Source organism: Helianthus annuus, chromosome 1, assembly GCF_002127325.2.
Source record: "Helianthus annuus cultivar XRQ/B chromosome 1, HanXRQr2.0-SUNRISE, whole genome shotgun sequence".
NCBI classification, from domain to species: Eukaryota; Viridiplantae; Streptophyta; class Magnoliopsida; order Asterales; family Asteraceae; genus Helianthus; species Helianthus annuus.
Genome location: NC_035433.2, coordinates 2,568,272 through 2,586,917, shown reverse-complemented (window position 1 = coordinate 2,586,917; position 18,646 = coordinate 2,568,272). Strand labels below are relative to the sequence as shown.

Sequence of the window (18,646 nt, the reverse complement as noted above, 5' to 3'; positions counted from 1 at the left end):
CAACTGTATGAATCTGTTTGCTGTTAAAACACATCTGTATGAATCTGAATGCTAAAACACAACTGTATGAATCTGCTTGCTGTTAAAACACATCTGTATGAATCTGGATGCTAAACCACAACTGTATGAATCTGCTTGCTGCTAAAACACAACTGTATTAATTTGCTTGCTGTTAAAACACATCGTCGGGAAAACGGAGATGATAAGAACAATATTTGAATGGTGATGATGAACTCGGAGATGGTGGAGATGGAGAAGTGTTTTAATTTGATCCGGTGCTCTCCATCGTTTCTAAAGTTATATTCTTCCATGATTGTAGTTATTTTTGGTAGGGATTGGGGTTTCCAAGATGGGTTTGGAGAGAGAGAAAGGGAAAATCGCTTGAAATTAGGAATTGGGCGGTTATCTAATTGATTTAAAACATGGCCATTGACAAAATTGCCCCTACTCATTTAAAACAATCAATTAATTAAACTCAAATATTACAAGATTGCCATTGATTTAATCTCAACCCTTAAACACACCAATCGGATGGACCAGATCGCTTCCTAGACTTTCTAGGAAAAACACACTTTCCGTGCGAACCCTACTCATATATATATATATATAGGGGAAGGTTCATTTGAGAAGAAATTTAATGTGAGAAGAAAAAGAAGAAAGGGCATATTAGTAAAATGCTATTTCATTTATAACTCATATCATTAATTTTTCTCTCTTTAATTAATTAGTCAACTATTTATTAATTATCCTACATATAATCTACAAAACCTACACATATCAAAATTTTCCTACATATACCCTACATATTACAGAATTTTATCCTACACAGTCGAAATTTATCCTACACACCTCGAAATATATCTTACACAACTCGTGATTTATCCTACACAACTAGTAATTTATTCTACACTTTAAATTAAGTTGTTTTTTTTTTTAATTTGAAAAAAGTATATATTTTAAAAAGGAGTTACAAATTTAATTTAACTAGTTATTAAATGAGAAGAATACACATTAATGATTTATTAAGTTTACCAATATACCCTTATATTAAAATTAAATACAAATATTAAATGAAGTAAAATGAAGTATTCTTATTGGTTGAAACTTCTTCTTTTTTCTTCTTACAAAAAAAATCTTCTCATTTGAACTCTCCACTATATATATATATATATATATATATATAGGAAAAGGATCATGTGAGAAGTGATATGCTAGTTGAGAAACTTGAGAAGCATTCTGGACCACACATTTTTCTAAGCCTTTCGTAATATACACGTATGTATAGTTTAAAATTGACTATATACATATATGTATATTGAGTTATACACATATGTATATAGTCAATTTTAAACTATACATATGTGTATATTACGAAAGGCTTAGAAAAATGTGTGGTCCAGAATGCTTCTCAAGTTTCTCATATAGGGTGGACTTCTCTTAGGATCCCTACCCTATATATATATATATATATATATATATATATAGGATAATGCTAGATAAAAAACCCTAAAATTCTTAGAAAACTCTGGAAACCCAAATGGGAAGCCATTTTTACCCAACCTCCCGACATTTTTTTTTTTTTTGAAAAAAATTACACATGTAATATACATGTTTTAGAGTGTTTTGGGCCAAAAAAACAAAAAAGCGCCGAAGGGATTTTTTTATAAAAAATAAACAAATTTCAGCTCCTAACACGTGTTAAGCAAAAAATCCATAATTTCGCTGAAAATTGCTGAAACTTGTTTTTTTTTTTTTTTAAATATCCCTTCGGCGCTTTTTTGATTTTTTTGGCCCAAAAGTCTTAAAAACATGTATATTGCATGTGTTATTTTTTTCAAAAAAAAAAATGTCGGGAGCTTGGGTTTTCTCGGGTTTTTTATATATATAGGGTTTTCTATCTAGCCCTACCCTATATATATATATATATATATATATATATATATATATAGGGGAAGGATAAATCGAAAACCCATATGAGTTGAGAAAACTCAGAAAACCTTTGTAAAAAAACCATGTAAACTCAAGAAACATTTCTAAAAAAATAGGAAATGTAATATACATTTATTTGAACATTTTTAAAAAAGAAACACAAAAAAACACCAAGTAGTTTTTTTTTTAAAAATGTTACAAAATTTCAGGTTACATAATATATATGTCCAAAAAAAATGTAACATACAAATTTTCAACATTTTTTAAAAAAAATAGTAAGCGTTTTTTACATTTTTTTTCATAAATAGGTCCGTGTACATTTATATTACATTCCCTATTTTTTTTAGAAAAAAATAAAAATGTTACATAGGGTTTATTTGGGTTTTCTCAACTCACATGGGTTTTCGATTTATCTTTTCCCTATATATATATATATATATATATATATAGGGAAAAGATAAATCGAAAACCCATGTGAGTTGAGAAAACCCAAATAAACCCTATATATATATATATATATATATATATATATATATATATATATAATGTAAGTATCTATAGAAAACCCACTTTAATTTAGAAAACCTGGGAAACTCAAAGCTCCCGATGTTTTTTTTCTTGAAAAAATTTACACATGTTATATACATGTTTTTAAGGGTTTTGAGCAAAAAAAATCAAAAAAGCGCTGAGTAGATATTTAAAAAAAAAAAATAAACAAGTTTTGGTATAACATATGTTACAAATATTATAACGCATCATAATAATTATATCTTTAGCTATTTCATATTAATTTAAAAGTTTAATATTTCTTTACGGAACAGTTACTATGTAAGGTTGGTTTGTTTATAAAAAAATCAGTTTTTACGCATGACCAATACTATGTGGCATTGTCCAAAGTAAAAAGTAGAGATGACCTTAAGCTATTGATACTTGTGACACCTGTGTCACTGCAACCATCAAACAAATACCAAATTAATGAAATATTGTGTTTCATACTTTGGATTTGTAAAAATATGTGTATCGTTTGCACATATCAATTCTTGTTCGATTTCGGGCTTTAAATCGCTTTCTAGAAGATTATACGCGATCTGATGCGTAAATATAACCAGTTTAATGCAACAAACACTCCGGAACAGTGACATAGGCTTAACATACCTTACATAACTTAGAAATAAGTTTTGAGTGGTTTGGTGTACAGGAATCAAGTTTATTCGCTTATAGGGACTAAATTTGACAAACTGTGAAAGTATGCCAATTTGTACTGTAACGAACAATCCGGAACTTGATCATAAGTTAAATATGCCCTAAATATCCTTTACATAGCTTAGAAATAGGCTTTGAGGTGTTTGGTGCGCAAAAATAAACTTTCTTGATCAATAGGGACTAAAAGCGTCAAAAAGTGCACAAGTTTGCATTTTCGCGCATATCTTACGTTCTGAATATATTTGGACATCCAAAAATTTATGTAATCATTAAAATATTTTATTTTAGTGATTGGCATGATAAAATTCCATTTGTCGCTTAATTTGGATCGTTTATGCGTCCGTTACGACTTCCGTCGTAATTAACCGAACAACGCAATCTTACGACCAAACGAACCGACATCCGACATATTTTTGAGCATGTTTCATGTCCACTATGTTTAGGCATCATTATAGGGCCTTAAAGTTGGCTTAACGGGCTTTAAACGTGTCAGAAATGAGCTTAGAAGCATGTAGGGACCAAAACTGCAGCTTTTGAAACTTATTTGCTGATTAGAGGCTCAGGCGGCCCGCGTAAGATCTCCCTTACTCTTACGCGGCCCGCCTAAAACTGTCAGACCTGCAAAAATCAATTTTCCAGCTGTTTACAGCTGTTCCACCTGATTTTCCCACTTGCAAATGGTTTTCTAACAATCTATGGACCATTTTTAGGTGCCCATGGTTTTGCAAAACCATGGGTGCATGTGTACGGCTGAGATTAAAGCTCGGTTTTCGAAAAACAATCTTAACGGTTGTACGAAAACTATATAAACCCCACCCCCTTCACTCTCAAACCCATATTTGATCTGAGATTTCTCTAAGTTGAGGTGATAATTCACTTCATACCTGAGAATACTTGGATCAAATCTCTTTGGACCCTTTGTAAGTCCTCTTTTGTTCTTTTTATGCGTTTTTAGCTTAAAAGTCAAACTGCGTTTGACTTTCAGTTCGTTTGAACTTCATAACGTGAGCGTAATCACGATGGTTATAGCCCCTAGTGACTATACCTACTGATTACCACGTTATCTAGGCTTAGTGACGAGTCGTAGTTTCGGCCAAAATGCGTATTCTTGCGTATTTTGTAACCAAACTACTTTTAGGTATCAAAACCGTTTGTTTTGATACCAAACCTGTTTTCCAAATTCGTTAAACATGTTTTAACATGTTTAACTCGTCACTTTTTAGATTTGTGCTTATATAGGGTCGTAAGGTAAGCGGTCTAAACAATCGCTTATACTTTCGAACCCGACCCGTTTGGTCGATCATTAGGATCCGACCAAACACATTAGGCGACCATAGTTGTATAGGGAATAACCTTCCGAGGTTATACCTTATGGTCACTTCGTTTAATTAGTTGTATGATAGGTAGTTTATATGCCATAGGTAAATGACCAAAATGCCCTTTTCACACATAAATTCATTTTAAGCATATGTAACCTAAATTTTAACATCTAAACTGATTAGGTAACATTTTTAGACATGTTAAGGTATATAATACTTGTAATAGGACTAGTTAGGCGTTCCAAACGCGTTTTACGCGAACGACGCGTTAAAGTGGCGTAAGCTATCTTAACGAGTCGTATTGGGTCGTAAGCACTTAGGTTAGGTTTCATTTTAGTATGTAGGCTTTGTTAGAACATATCATATGAGTTCCAATACTCATTTGGTTTACGAAACCTCATACTATTCGATCTTCCGATTTAGGTCCGTTTATTTACATAGATACCTATATTAGGTGCCGTTTGATTTCCGTGATCCCTCTAGCTTTGCTTGGTTGTTATTCAAGACTTCTAAGCACCCTCAAGTGAGTACATAGTCCCCTCTTTTACTGTTTTCAAACTGTTTTGGGGTGAAACACATGTGCCTACTTGTTACTTTCGAGTTTTCCATGTTATTCATATCATATGCTTGCTATGTTCATTAGTACACTATTAGTACATGATTTCATTATGTTTTGCTATGTATGTTCTCTTAGCATGCTAGCACATTGTTTTACATTACATTTTGTTGCATATGCTCATCCAGCATATGGACACATGGTTTTACATTTTGAACCGTTTGTAACTGTTTGATCATGTGAACCGTTTGTAACTGTTTGATTGTGTGAACCGTTTGTAACCATTTGACTATGTGAACCGTTTGTAATCATTTGATTGTGTGAACCGTTTGTAACCATTTGACTATGTGAACCGTTTGTAATCATTTGATTATGTGAAGCGTTTGTAACCGTTCGATTATGTGAACCGTTTGATACTGTTTGAACCGTTGGGTTAGGGAAGTGATTAGGTAATGGGGCGGGTGTAATGTGTTAAAAGCATGGTGGATACGCCGCTGGTACTTCCTATATATAAGCGCTTTTAACACATTATATATCATTGCGTTATCTAGATCACTTGGGCAAGGTTATCTAACAAAGTTATATTACAAGGTTTTTCTATCAATATATATATATATGCCATTCGAGTTTTATTTCAAAAACGATTTACAATTCGGGCTTAATAAAACAAATGTTTTGGAGTTAAGAATCATGGCTATGAGATTTTATAAATTATAACCAGCTTGATTTGAGTTGGTTAACTATGTCGCAATACCATACTTTTTCAAAAACAAGGTTTTTAATTAAGTATTGCAACATGTAAAACGAGCCATGAATCTGACACTCAAATAAAACCTATGTACTCGCCGGCATTTTTATGCTGACGTATTTTCACATGTGTTTCAGGTACAATAGTTGATGATATTTGATGATGATATTGGTGTATGCTCACAAAGGAATGGACAAGGCCTTAGTGACTTAATAACAATGAAAGACTATTTGTTCATGTTTTGTTTCTAATTCCAATGTAATGTAATACATTTAATTCAATAAAACGAAACTGTTTAGTCCATGGTTGTGAAACAATGATTCTGTTACAACACTCCCCGACGTTTCCGCCACGTTTTGTTGTTTTACGTGGTCGGGGTGTGACAATACTTGTTGAGGATGGTTAAATTACAAACAAAACTATAAATGTCATGCATAAAGAAGTGTTTAGAAATTTATAAATGTAATGTGTATCTTATTTTACATTGTTTGATTTAATAAGAATAATTCATTTATGTAAATTGGTTTACACATTATAAAATTACATTATTTTTATCTTCAAAACCATGTAGTATGCGGCTTTATAAACTAGTGTAATAATACTGGATCATTAATCAAATGGTACACCATCTCATCCTTGATTGAAATTACATAAATCTCTAAATACTTCTTATGACTGAAATAGTTATAATTCAAAAATCTCTAAATATTTTTACATGAATTATAACTATAACTTCTATATTTTTTATTTGGGTAAATTACACTTTTCGTCCTTTATGTTTGTACCGGATTGCAATGGATAACCTTTAACTTTAATAATTACAGTCACAGTCATTTATTTGCAAAACCCGTTACACTCTACGTCCTTTAGTACTAACCGGGTTAAAAATTTCAGTTAATTTTATTCACTTAAAGGTATTTTGGTCAATTCATGTTTTTATTTAAATGTTTAATAAATAAAACAAAAAAAATTGCATATACACTTCATCTTCCTCAATTTCCTAACTCTAAAACCGTAACCACCACCTCATCCCGCCGCCACCACCACCACCACATACTGACGCGACCATTCCGGCCACCGTTCACCAGTCGGGCTAGAGTGAACGAAAAGCCAACAATTACACATACAGATGATGCAGAGTGGTAAGCTTCAAATGTTAATTGAACTTCAAGATTATAATTAAGTTATAGGTTAACTAGATTAACTGTGGTTTAATATAGGTTTAAGCGGTTGACTGGTAGAAGGGATGTAGCTATCTCTCCTGTTGACTACAAGTTTTACGCCACAAGGCACAAATACAGGCGCATTGGTTCCAACTCTATTTCAAGCATTCCTGGTTTTCTAGTAAGTTTAATTTAAAATGATATTTTTATATAATATTTCTGTTTATTTATATTAATATCAGAGATAATGATGATATATCGCCTTTATTAATTGGTATAGACATTTCCTGGTGCTGATAATTCTTCTCAAATGTCTGTTGCTTAAGGCTATCAAGTAAGATCTGCTCCTTAGAAATATTAATTTGATTTATACACAATCTGATGAACGGTGGTCGGAGTGGTTGCGTTAGTATGTGGTAATGGTGGCAAGATGTGGTGGTTAGGGTTTTAGGGTTAGGAAATTGGGGAAGATAGAGTGTATATGCAATTTTTTGGTTTTATTTATTAAACATTTAAATAAAAACATGAATTGACCAAAATACCCTTAAGTGAATAAACTTAACTGAAATTTTTAACCTGGTTAGTACTAAAGGACGTAGAGTGTAACAAGTTTTGCAAATAAAGGACTGTGACTGTAATTATTGAAGTTAAAGACTATCCGTTACAATCCGATACAAACATAAAGGACGGAAAGTGTAATTTACCCTTTTTATTATTATGTGTTATAAGAATTTTTTTCTCAAATCATATTTCTTAACAGCCACTTGAACTGCAACCAATGTTTTAAAAACCAGTTTTTAAATCAAACCGGATTAGGCTAAAAAATGGTTCAACCGGGTTGACTACCTAACTCTATAATTTCATAAATTACAACATCAACTCGAAAGTTAATCTAAAAAATGCAATGATTACATATTAAAAGATCATCCAAAAGTAAATCCATAATAAAAAATTATCCAAAAGATAATCGAAAATCATTCAATTTTCCAACAAGCTCTTTTAAATGAAAATGTACGATATGTTTAAACCATTTGAGTGTTGAATACATCAAGTTCACGATCACATAAAAGATGAAATCCACTATTATCGTCATCCTCATCAACTAGAGGATAACTATTTTCGTTTCATACAATATTAAATAAGAACTTTTAGTTACAAATAATCATAATATATAAAAATTATGTAAGATAAGTAACATATATAATAAAAATAATTAACAACTCAAACTGGAATAACACTGGGCCTGTGCCAGTATTATGTATTTACGTTTCAAACCGGTATACCGGATTTTACCGCCGGTACAAAAATTATGTCATTTCACTTATTTACCGGGTTGTTTCGTACCGGATTTACATCTGGAAACGATGATACCGGTATAACCGGCCGGTATTTACCGGTTTTTAAAACATTGAATACAACCATTATATACTTGCAATTTATGGAAATCAGATTATCGAGACCGTAAAGTTCGCAGGTTATAACCTAATCACATATTATACAAGTTCTATTATACACAACATTTATTTATAATTTTCTTCACATTATTGTACTTTCTTTTTTATAATATAACCCCGTATAATAGATGTGCCTATACCCTAGTATTATTATATATAAAATACTAGTCTAAGTTCCCGTGTGTTACACGGGTGGCTAATAAGAAAAATAACTACTTTAGCATTGTTAATGTAAATATTTTAATTATATATACGTTGAAATATTAACGGAAATGATAGAGAGTACACCAAATAATTGAAATGCATGAATACAACCAAAAATAACAACTCATTGAAGATCTCTTTATAAACAACATTATTTGTTTTATTCGTAGGTTCGCCGTCGTTGTCAAGTATTAGTAGCTTGACTCCATCTTGTGTTTTAACCTTCGATTCGTAGCTCGGTTCGGTTCGTAGCTCGAATTTTGAATATTAAAAGCTGGAATAAACAAATTCCCTTACTTACTAAGTTCTTAATGCAATAAGTAGCATGCCTATTAACTCTTTTAAAAAACATTTCTATAAAACAAACTTAATTCACTCATAACCTAATATAAGGAGCTATAATCATCTGTTGTTACGTTCATAGGCTTACTATTCCATTTTCTTAGGTACCGACTATTCAATTTTGTTTAGGAAATTTAGAACCGACTAAATATACTTGAGTAGTAGAATTGAATTCTCTATCTCACCGTTTTGAAGTGCATATTTGAAGTTCCAGGTGGTATAGATTTTGTATAGCTATTTAATTAATACAGTTTCAAATAAATCAGGTAAAATCAGATTCAGATTCGACAAACCCAAACGAATAACTCATATTCACAATGATTAATTGTTATTAAACGATTTACTTTCTATTAAGTGTTAATCAATATCAACATTGCAAAACAAAATAAAAACATTCAAATAATTGAGAGTATATAATCATCGACGATGAGAAAATCCTTAACCACCAGATAACCATGCAATTATTGGCCAGTTTATTACCCGGTACATGCAATTACAATAAGGTATATTGTTAGAAGTCAGATTGTTACCTTGTTGTTATGTGTTATAGCTGGGATTCCATTTAATTGTTCAATGTTCCTGGTAAATTTTTCTACAAATTGTGCATATGAAGGTCTCATTCTGTCATGAAGTCAACTAATCATACGATTGAAATCAACGAAAATGAACACTAAATCCAGCAAATAAAGATGAGCATGGTACTGGACCGGTACCGGTACCAAAAAATGGGAAAAACAGGTATCGATACCGAATATAACCGGTACGGTACCGTTAAATCAACCAAGATACCGGTACTGTACCGGTACCGAAAAACGGGTAGTGTCGATTATTAGAGAGGGCACGTGTCCCCAATCTATTTTTATTTATTATAACATGTGTACTACATGAAAGAGGTTGAGAGCTTGCTAAAAAAATTTGGATTTCATCATTAAAGATCAGCTGCAAAAAACTTAGACACAGTAAAAACTTGATCTTGATGGCCTTTTGCAGGTATCGGAGCTTAGATGGAATGGGCTGTGATAATACAACACAAACCAGCTTCGTTCCAGCGTGAAAAACCAATTATGTTTACAAACACGTTGAGTGATCTTATAAACACCACGAAAAAAAATATAAATCCATAGAAGACTCACTTTTCCCCATATATAACCTCTGATGTTTTTTTTGTCCTTCCTGATGTGAACCATAGAAGTGACCAAAAAATTATAAATCCATAGAAGCGCAAAAAGCTAAATCCATAATGAAGAAATAGGAAGAAACTAACAATTGTTTGCACCTCAAGAGCGACATGTTTTGGAGTTCCATTGTGTGAAGTAAGCCAGCGCCCTACAAAAAATAGGATCTATAAAAATTAATAAGAAATACAACAAACAATAATAAAAAGTTAAGATCTTACACTTACATTAACTTGTTGAGCAAGGGCACTCGATATAAAATCCGTAACTGAGTTTTCCAGATGCATCCAGAAGTAAACTTTTTGGCTGTAGAGAAAGCAAGGTTAGAAAGTGGCGAGACTATATATACAGATTGATAAATAAGTAATTTGAGTGTACCCTTAGATTCCAAATCAAGTAAAGTTTGATCAATAATCATAGTCTACAAAGTTTTCCTATCTATGGACAATCAACCTGTAATTATATTATCAAAGGTAAAAACTGGTAACCAAAGTTTTCCTATCTATCCACAAGCCGTAAACTGCGCAGTCCTGTTTGAATGCTCTAAACGTGAATTTAACAATAAAGTGAAGTTTTTTTTAATAAGATAAAAACAATATTATACCTTCATGTTCCAAGGATTACAACAGCTTCAATTAAAGAGACTGTGAGAATAAATATCTTTGTCTTAAAGAGACTTACCACCTTATTGATTCGAAGACGACTCGATGAGCGTACGCGGCCCAGTTGAGCAGACTCGACATGGTATTCTCCAACATTCGGTTTGACACCTCCTCCGAACCGGGTAGGGTAATCCCAAAACCGTGAAACTTTGAGCCGACACATTAGCCACCGGCTCACGCCAACCTCCGATATAAATATGGAAGCTCCAACCCAAAATCACCCACAAATTTTGATAATATCAGGGCTTCCCATATCATCAATCTGAAATTATTAACCTAAAAAAAGGCTGGCGAAATTTATTTATTCTAAAAATTCTTTTAGTCAAAAAAATTTAGATATATTTCCAAGAAATAAATTGTAACTATGAATTTATAACTTATCCGACTTATCGGAACAGGGAGTTGGTCACCGGCGAGGGACACAAGTTCGTTGACCATTTAAAAACTGCAACAACACATCAAATTACTATCATTTTTGAGCGAAGAAATCGATGCAAAAAGCCTCTCGATGGATTCTTCCAACGAATATACTTACGTGGTCTCGGTAACATTCCAAAGCATTATCTCTAGATTAAGGACAGTAAAGTCATTCAAAAGCAGTCTATGTTTGCCCTCTCCCCCAAACATTATAAGTTTTGAACCAACCAATGTCACAGATTGCCCACCACAAGCTACCTAAAAGATGCATCACAAGCAAATGATTACCATGTTAAACGATTTATACAAAATACCACATAATTACTCACACGCACAACCAAAAGATTCATGAGTTACCAGATTTTTTTCATGTGGCTTCCAAAACCCCAGTCACTTGTGACTCAAGATCAATGAAACACACTACAAATTAATTATATATCATAAGGTCCTATAAAAATTAAATAATTCATGTCCAATAGCATTACTATCCCTCGAAGATTAATATAAACAAACCTGTAACATTATCAAAGGTCTCCTTTGAGTAACCGCCAAGGAATAAAAGTTTGTTTCCCATTTAACCTGAGATGAATGAGAAAAAATCTGGTGTTTAGAGGAGAAAGATGAATGAGGAGTTATAAATTAGTTGTTTTATTTATTTTTTAATTATAGGGGTAATTTGGTCATTTAACAAAAAATTCTAACAGTGTTAGAAATTTGGACTCAAATGGTTAACCAAAGAGTATGGGAAACTAATAAGATTTAAGTTCATATAAAACCTTTGAGTGTGTTGCTCACAAGTTCAACAGATACATCGGGTAGTTGAGAAACAAAGACATGACTGGTAGGTGTTCAATAAAAGATTTAAAAGATTTGTAGTGAACATCGGGTAGTGCCCACGGCCAAAGGTCTAACATGGTGGTAATTAAATCTTGAAAAAAAATTATTTGAAAACTAGCTTCACAAACTTTTTACTACCAGTAGTCATTAATAGAAACTCATATAACTACAAAACCAATAAAGCAAAATGATTAAATTACATCCGAAGAAAAAGGGATAAAATGCTTACCCATGAAAATTTAACCATTTGACCCGTTTGTGGCAAAGTGTGACCAAGTCGAATCACCTAAGTCGATTAAAAATCATTAGCATATGCGATATAGGATCTGAGAGAGATGATTCAGATTGCTTCTTTCAAACAATGCATCTCAAACTTTACCAATCAACTTTATCTAAACAAAACTCATATAAGATCATCCCAAATTACAAATCATCAGCCCAAAAAAACAACACATAACACAGTAAAAGTAACGAAAACATTAAGAACCTTATTCTTTCCATCCGGGAATACTTGTATGATGAATAAAATTAAAATCTCTCTGTAGTGAAGAAAATGTATGAATCAGATCTGAAACACACACAAAAATATAAACGCAATGTTGCAAATTAAGAAAAACTCAAAACAAAATAACAAAACTTCAAAACAAAGTTACCACCTGCAAGCCGAAGCTGATAATGTATGGTTGCCTTGCCCTTTGGTTTCTCATCGGATAACTCTAGAAAAAAGAATGCATAAAATACTTAGTTTCAACTCTTCCTTAATATAAAATAATTTACTAAAAGTAAGAGAACTAACAGAAACATGAGAAAGCACCTTTTTACCTAATGCCTATGCTATACGACAAGATGTAGCAAAAGGCCATATAATTTGAGTTTTGCAACACAAGTGTAAACCTTTACAATTAAAACTCCACCTACAACAACAATATCAGATCTTCAAACTTAGTATTTATGTACACACATCTTATGAATTATATAGGTATATAATTCGAATAAATTTTCAAAATTCATATTGATTTCAAAAGTATTGACCAAGCTTACAATCTATACAGAATGCAATGTGCCTGCAACTCTTTCATCTTCAAGGTCGATTTCCTGACGAAGTGCAGGATCCTCGTTTCAAATCATTGAATTCTTGGACATTATTTCCAAAAGCCTAACGAAAAACTATAAAAGTGAACGTCTAACATGGTGGTAATTAAATCTTGAAAAAAAATTATTTGAAAATTAGCTTCACAAACTTTTTACTACCAGTAGTCGTTAATAGAAACTCATATAACTACAAAACCAATAAAGCGAAATGATTAAATTACATCAGAAGAAAAAGGGATAAAATGCTTATCTATGAAAATTTAACCATTTGACCCGTTTGTGGCAAAGTGTGACCAAGTCGAATCACCAAAGTCGATTAAAAATCATTAGCATATGCGATATAGGATCTGAGAGAGATGATTCAGCTTGCTTCTTTCAAACAATGCATCTCAATCTTTACCAATCAACTTTATCTAAACAAAACTCATATAAGATCATCCCAAATTACAAATCATCAGCCCAAAAAAACAACACATAACACAGTAAAAGTAACGAAAACATTAAGAACCTTATTCTTTCCATCCGGGAATACTTGTATAATCAATAAAATTAAAATCTCTCTGTAGTGAAGAAAATGTATGAATCAGATCTGAAACACACACAAAAATATAAACGCAATGTTGCAAATTAAGAAAAACTCAAAACAAAATAAAAAAAATAACAAAACTTCAAAACAAAATAACAAATTAGTTAATTACTTTCTTGCGTGATAAGAGGATAATCAAAGGCACAAAGATTAATAAGGCAGTCCCAATGACCACCATCTCGCAACTACATCGACACACCACAACATCCCCCACACCACAACAAACTTTTGTAACAGTTGGAAAGGCAGCTTTTTATTGTGAAAAAACTCAGATTTAGAAAAAAAAATATTTGGAGAGCAAGATAAATGCAATCTTTAAACATGGGAAAAACAATAAATCATCTATCTTTTTAAAAGAAGGTCCCAACCCCAAGTACTTTATCTCTATGTATACCTCAAAAGCATAAAGATGATCTGAAAACCTCCAGCTTGAACTATGGCCAACCTAATATAGGCCACTATCATATCAATGTTCGCCCGGTTCTATAGATTTTGGGTTCTTAGCACTGAATTCAATGAAAGCTGCAAAACAAAAGGACTAATAAAAAATCCAACGAACAATTATATTTTTCATTAGTAATGAACGTAACTCCTCTATCCCTAAATCCAAACACACATGATGATTTTTCCATTACTAATGATGTTTCAATAAACATATAAAATAGAGATTTAACATCACTACAACCTAAAAAACCCAGCAAGCAGTTCAATCGGCCGATGCTCTAATCGGATTACATCATAAATATCAAAGAAAACATACCTAGATGAGAGTTCGAATGATTGAGTTTTAGGGATTTCTGAAGTGGGTATGGCCAAGTACAATCGCTAAAGATGAAGCCGTAGAAGAGATTTAGGGTTTGTAAAATTGAATGTGGGTGAAAGATGATAGCCTGCATAAATCAATTTGATTAGGTTTTGAGATTTAAAGAGAAATCAATTTGTCTTCAATTGATTGAGAGAATTGATTATGTTACCAAATTGAAGAAAAGCGTATATAGGAAGAAGGAAAATGGCGCCCAAATCACAATTCTCTGGCTAAAGAGATATGCCACATCAAAGTCAAAAAGTCAACCTTTATTTTGCTTTAGTATAATAGATAGATGTAAAGTTAACTAAATATAATATGCTTCCTTTTATACAACTCTAATTGAAAATATATAAATAAAACAATATACAAACAAATAATACATCTAATAAATAATAAAGAAGTCGAGCCCAAGCAAAATACCAACTTGAAAAATTATTAACGAGCTAAGCTCGAGTCTTAGACATAAAGCTTGAAACTTAAGCAAGTCTCAAGCTTTCATGAATTAAACAAACCGAGCTCAGGCTCGGCTTGTTTTGTTTACATTCTAGACCGGTTCCATACTCCCATTGATCAAAAGGTTGCTAACATCATATCCGAAAAAAAAAAAAAAAAAAAAAAAAAAAAAAAAAAAAAAAAGATTATACATGGGAGTAATTGGGCATTCTAGTATTCTAACATTCTCCAAACGGTTCAAAACACGGTTCAAAACACAGTTCAAAAATCACAGGCCAGTTCTTAAGCGGTTCAAGTGTGGTTCAGATTGCTCTTGATTGATCAGCAATGGCACAGAACCCAGAAAGAAAAGCGGTCATCACTGCAACCTGCCGCCAGTTTCGGGTTCCAGCACCGATGGCTGCCCCTGCAACTCCACCTGCAACTAGAGCATTCACCTGTTTGAAACCAAAACGAACATTGGCGAAAAATTAAATCTCAGTCATCTAGCATGCTAGTTACAATCTAATGATAATCATATGTAATGTAGCTTACCCAATCACTTTTCTTGCGGTATCTTCAAATCCCACAGCGCGTAAACGAAAAGATTCCGGCAAAGAGTCCTGAATAGGACAGACAAGAAAATGTATACCAAAGTTTGGCTTACATTAGCCAAAAAAAATGTATTCTTGAAGCAAAACAAGAAAAGTAAAAGATAAATTCTAAAAATAAAAAAAAATAAAAAATCATTTTATACAAAAAAAAAAAGATTAAACTTTCACAAACAATTGCTGAGTGCAAATAGGAAGAAAACACAGATCTTTGGAATGTTACACAGACTACCTTTAACCACCCCACCTGGGGGGTCCCAGTGGCCAGCCTCACCCACCTCCTCCCAGAGGACCCGGGTTCGAATCCTGGCAGGCACACCCTCCAGGCTTTCGCTTCCGGTTGGGTAGTAACCGCCATGCAGCTATGGGGCTAAGCTAGCTTGTGGAGTGAGATCACTCCAGCAGTTGGGAGGACCGTGCAATATCCCCCCCCCCCCCCCTACACAGACTACCTTGGAAAACCGGTTTCCCATTTTATATTTTCAGTGTGTGTGTGTGTGTGGGGGGGGGGGATAACCAAACAAGTGCACCGGGATTTGATCATATTTTGTAAAACGAATGGTGTGTGTTAAACTAGGCCACTAGGGTTGGTTCATTTGGCAGTTGAAATATGCTGGAAAACGAAGCAGGGGAATTTTTTTTCGCTTAATTACTGATAAACTTTAATACAGTCTTGATTATAAAAATACAGATACAACATGTTTCGCGTAAGAATGAGACGGGCATGTTAAAAAAAATGTTAACTTTAAAAAATAAAATAAAACGGCATGAATGGAGATTACCACATTGGAACCCATATTTACCAACCGTCTTGGCCTGCAAATAAGATAAGGATACGAAACCATTAATCAAACCGTAACCACAAATTTGAGAGTCTTGGCTCCACATCTCTTTTAAAGTGGTTTAAAACCATTATGTATATCGTCAAACGTTTGAGTAATACAGTCCAACGTTTTCACTAATATCCCAACGATCAAATATCTTTAACATATACATAGTTTAAAATCTTTGTTTCCGGTAACAAAAACCTTTTTCTTTTAGCAGATGCATTTGATGTTTGATTTCACATATCATTATAAATTAAAAGAGATAAAAGAGTTATGAACAAGTGGTTATCATGCCAATCAAAAAACAAACATCAAAGAAATAAAAAAAAAAACAAAAGCTTACAAGGAAAGAAGCTCGAGAAACACCGGTCAGACCTAAATCACATTCAACCAATAAACAATTCAGAAAGTACGATCAAATACATTTGCGTTTTAAAAAGGGTCCTAATAAAGCCACACCACCCTGTATATGGGTTGTATAACGTTATACGGCCCGTATAGAATAATCTGACATGACAAATCAAATATTGGGCCATATAATGTTATACGGCTCGTATAGAATAATCTGACATGACAAATCAAATATTGGGCCGTATAATGTTATACGGCTCGTATAGATGGAGAAAATATTAGGTCGTATAACATTCTATACGGGTCGTATAACATTATATGAGGTTTGGGTTGTATAGCATTATATGGGTCGTATAACATTCTATACAGGTCGTATAACATTTTATACGGGCCGTATAACACAGAGACAAAAAAACATTATCTGACAATTTTTTTTGCAACAATCAGGCCATGTGTAGTCATAAAGCCCCTTGTGGGGCATTATGCGACAAGTGGCGGATTGTGTAAGAGAGGGGCTTTATATAACTTGAGTGTGTAGTGGGGTTATATATGTATGGGCTTTATATATATGTGTGTATGTATATGTGTGTGAGAGGGGAAAGATTCATCACGCCGTGAAATGCATCACGCGACCTCCAACTTTCTCCCCCATAGCGCCCGCCGTAGTGGTGTTGGCGGCGCTATGGGGGCACAATGCCCACTTTTGACATGATATGGCGCCCCACTACGGATGCTATCAATTATACGGCAATGTAACGTACGGGGTGTGAAAATAAGATTTTAGGGGTGTGGGAAATGGGAATAGTGGAAGCTTTAAAAACCCTAAAGTTGAAAACATCATATCTAACAACAGATCATTAACCAAAGTGTGCAAATAGCAAGAAAGCAAATCAAACATTGGCATTTGGGAAATCGTAAAGTTGGAATCAATTATGAAAGTGAAAACTAAAAGCAATTAGTTTACCTTTTTGTTTGGCATCGTAGGAACCAGAACATAAACCCCAGATTAATCCGCCCTGCAATGCAATTAGGGATTTGCAAGATTTGATTGTGGAATGAATGAATGAATAAGAAAGGATGAAAGTTTTGAAAGATACTTACGGTTCCGACGCTAATGATGGATTCTACGGCGATCGAAGAGCAGGGAACATCGTGATACAACTCGGTGTTCGTGTCCATTCTTGTCTTCTTCTTCCCTCCTTCAAAAGTCTGCAGTTTTAGACCCGTACGCCCGGTTGGGATATTTTCAATTGCAACCCTTGTATTATGCCTGAATGTATTTTAATAAGTTTTTTTGGGAAATTGGCCTGTAATAATCTCATCTACACCTTTTTGGCCATTAATAATCTCACCTCATAATATTCTCCCCACCATTCTCACATTTCACGTATTTTTCCCACACTGGTCTCCCAGTTAGTAAAATGGCTGATGTGGCAGCTGACTAATGGATGATGTGTCAAAAAAGATTATGTGGCAGCTAATTAGTATTCCCCTTATCTTTTACAACTTAAATCACTTATAACCCACATTTACTAACTGGGTTAGGGATTTTTAACGGGGGACCAGTGTGGGAAAAATATGTGGAAAGTGGGACTCGTGGGGGGAATATTCTGAGGTGGGATTATTAATGGCCAAAAAGGTGTAGATGTGATTATTACAGGTCAATTCCCCAAGTTTTTTTAAGGAGTAATTTCATGTATACCTCTACAAACTTGCTAAATATCATATATATATATATATATATATATATATATATATATATATATCCAAAGTTGTAAGAATTGTTAGGCGCTGATCGGCCGATGGGGTATCGACTAGCGATTAATAGGGATTAATCGACTTCTTCGACTCATTTTTCAAGTAAATAACAATAATTGCTGGAATTTACATGTTTGATCAAGAATCTAGCCGGAATTGCTAGACTTTCACC

The 18,646-nt window shown here is 33.3% G+C and overlaps 1 protein-coding gene and 1 long non-coding RNA gene across 14 annotated transcripts; both read right to left on the bottom strand.

The window, feature by feature from the left end:
- Window positions 1–8,620: 8,620 nt before the first annotated feature.
- Window positions 8,621–13,557, bottom strand: LOC110899384. 13 transcript variants are annotated; one of them, XR_004867791.1, is made up of 14 exons: window positions 13,051–13,557; window positions 12,824–12,923; window positions 12,666–12,725; window positions 12,497–12,577; window positions 12,239–12,295; window positions 11,686–11,751; window positions 11,530–11,592; window positions 11,291–11,430; window positions 10,775–11,200; window positions 10,321–10,399; window positions 10,195–10,244; window positions 10,052–10,091; window positions 9,449–9,539; window positions 8,621–8,850 (listed from the first exon to the last, which is right to left on the bottom strand). It is a non-coding gene; the product is annotated as an uncharacterized LOC110899384 (long non-coding RNA). The 13 variants fall into 13 exon arrangements; XR_004867787.1 differs by having other exon boundaries at window positions 8,622–8,850; window positions 10,183–10,244; XR_002570237.2 differs by having other exon boundaries at window positions 9,449–10,091; window positions 10,183–10,244.
- A 1,326-nt stretch (window positions 13,558–14,883) lies between these two features.
- Window positions 14,884–17,949, bottom strand: LOC110899385 (outer envelope pore protein 16-4, chloroplastic-like). The gene is made up of 6 exons (XM_035977840.1): window positions 17,818–17,949; window positions 17,681–17,732; window positions 16,709–16,740; window positions 16,321–16,354; window positions 15,483–15,550; window positions 14,884–15,385 (listed from the first exon to the last, which is right to left on the bottom strand). The coding sequence occupies exons 1-5, from the start codon at window positions 17,893–17,895 to the stop codon at window positions 15,507–15,509; spliced, it is 240 nt and encodes a 79-aa protein (XP_035833733.1). The 5' UTR covers window positions 17,896–17,949; the 3' UTR covers window positions 14,884–15,385; window positions 15,483–15,506.
- Between the last annotated feature and the right edge of the window lie 697 nt (window positions 17,950–18,646).

Coding starts and splice junctions, on each gene's coding strand:
- LOC110899385 (XM_035977840.1), bottom strand. CDS start 17,895: ATGGACACGAACACCGAGTTGTATCACGATGTTCCCTGCTCTTCGATC. Junction 16,741..17,680: donor CTACGATGCCAAACAAAAAG/GTAAACTAATTG, acceptor AATGTGATTTAG/GTCTGACCGGTGTTTCTCGA. Junction 16,355..16,708: donor TTTCTCGAGCTTCTTTCCTT/GTAAGCTTTTGT, acceptor TCTTATTTGCAG/GCCAAGACGGTTGGTAAATA.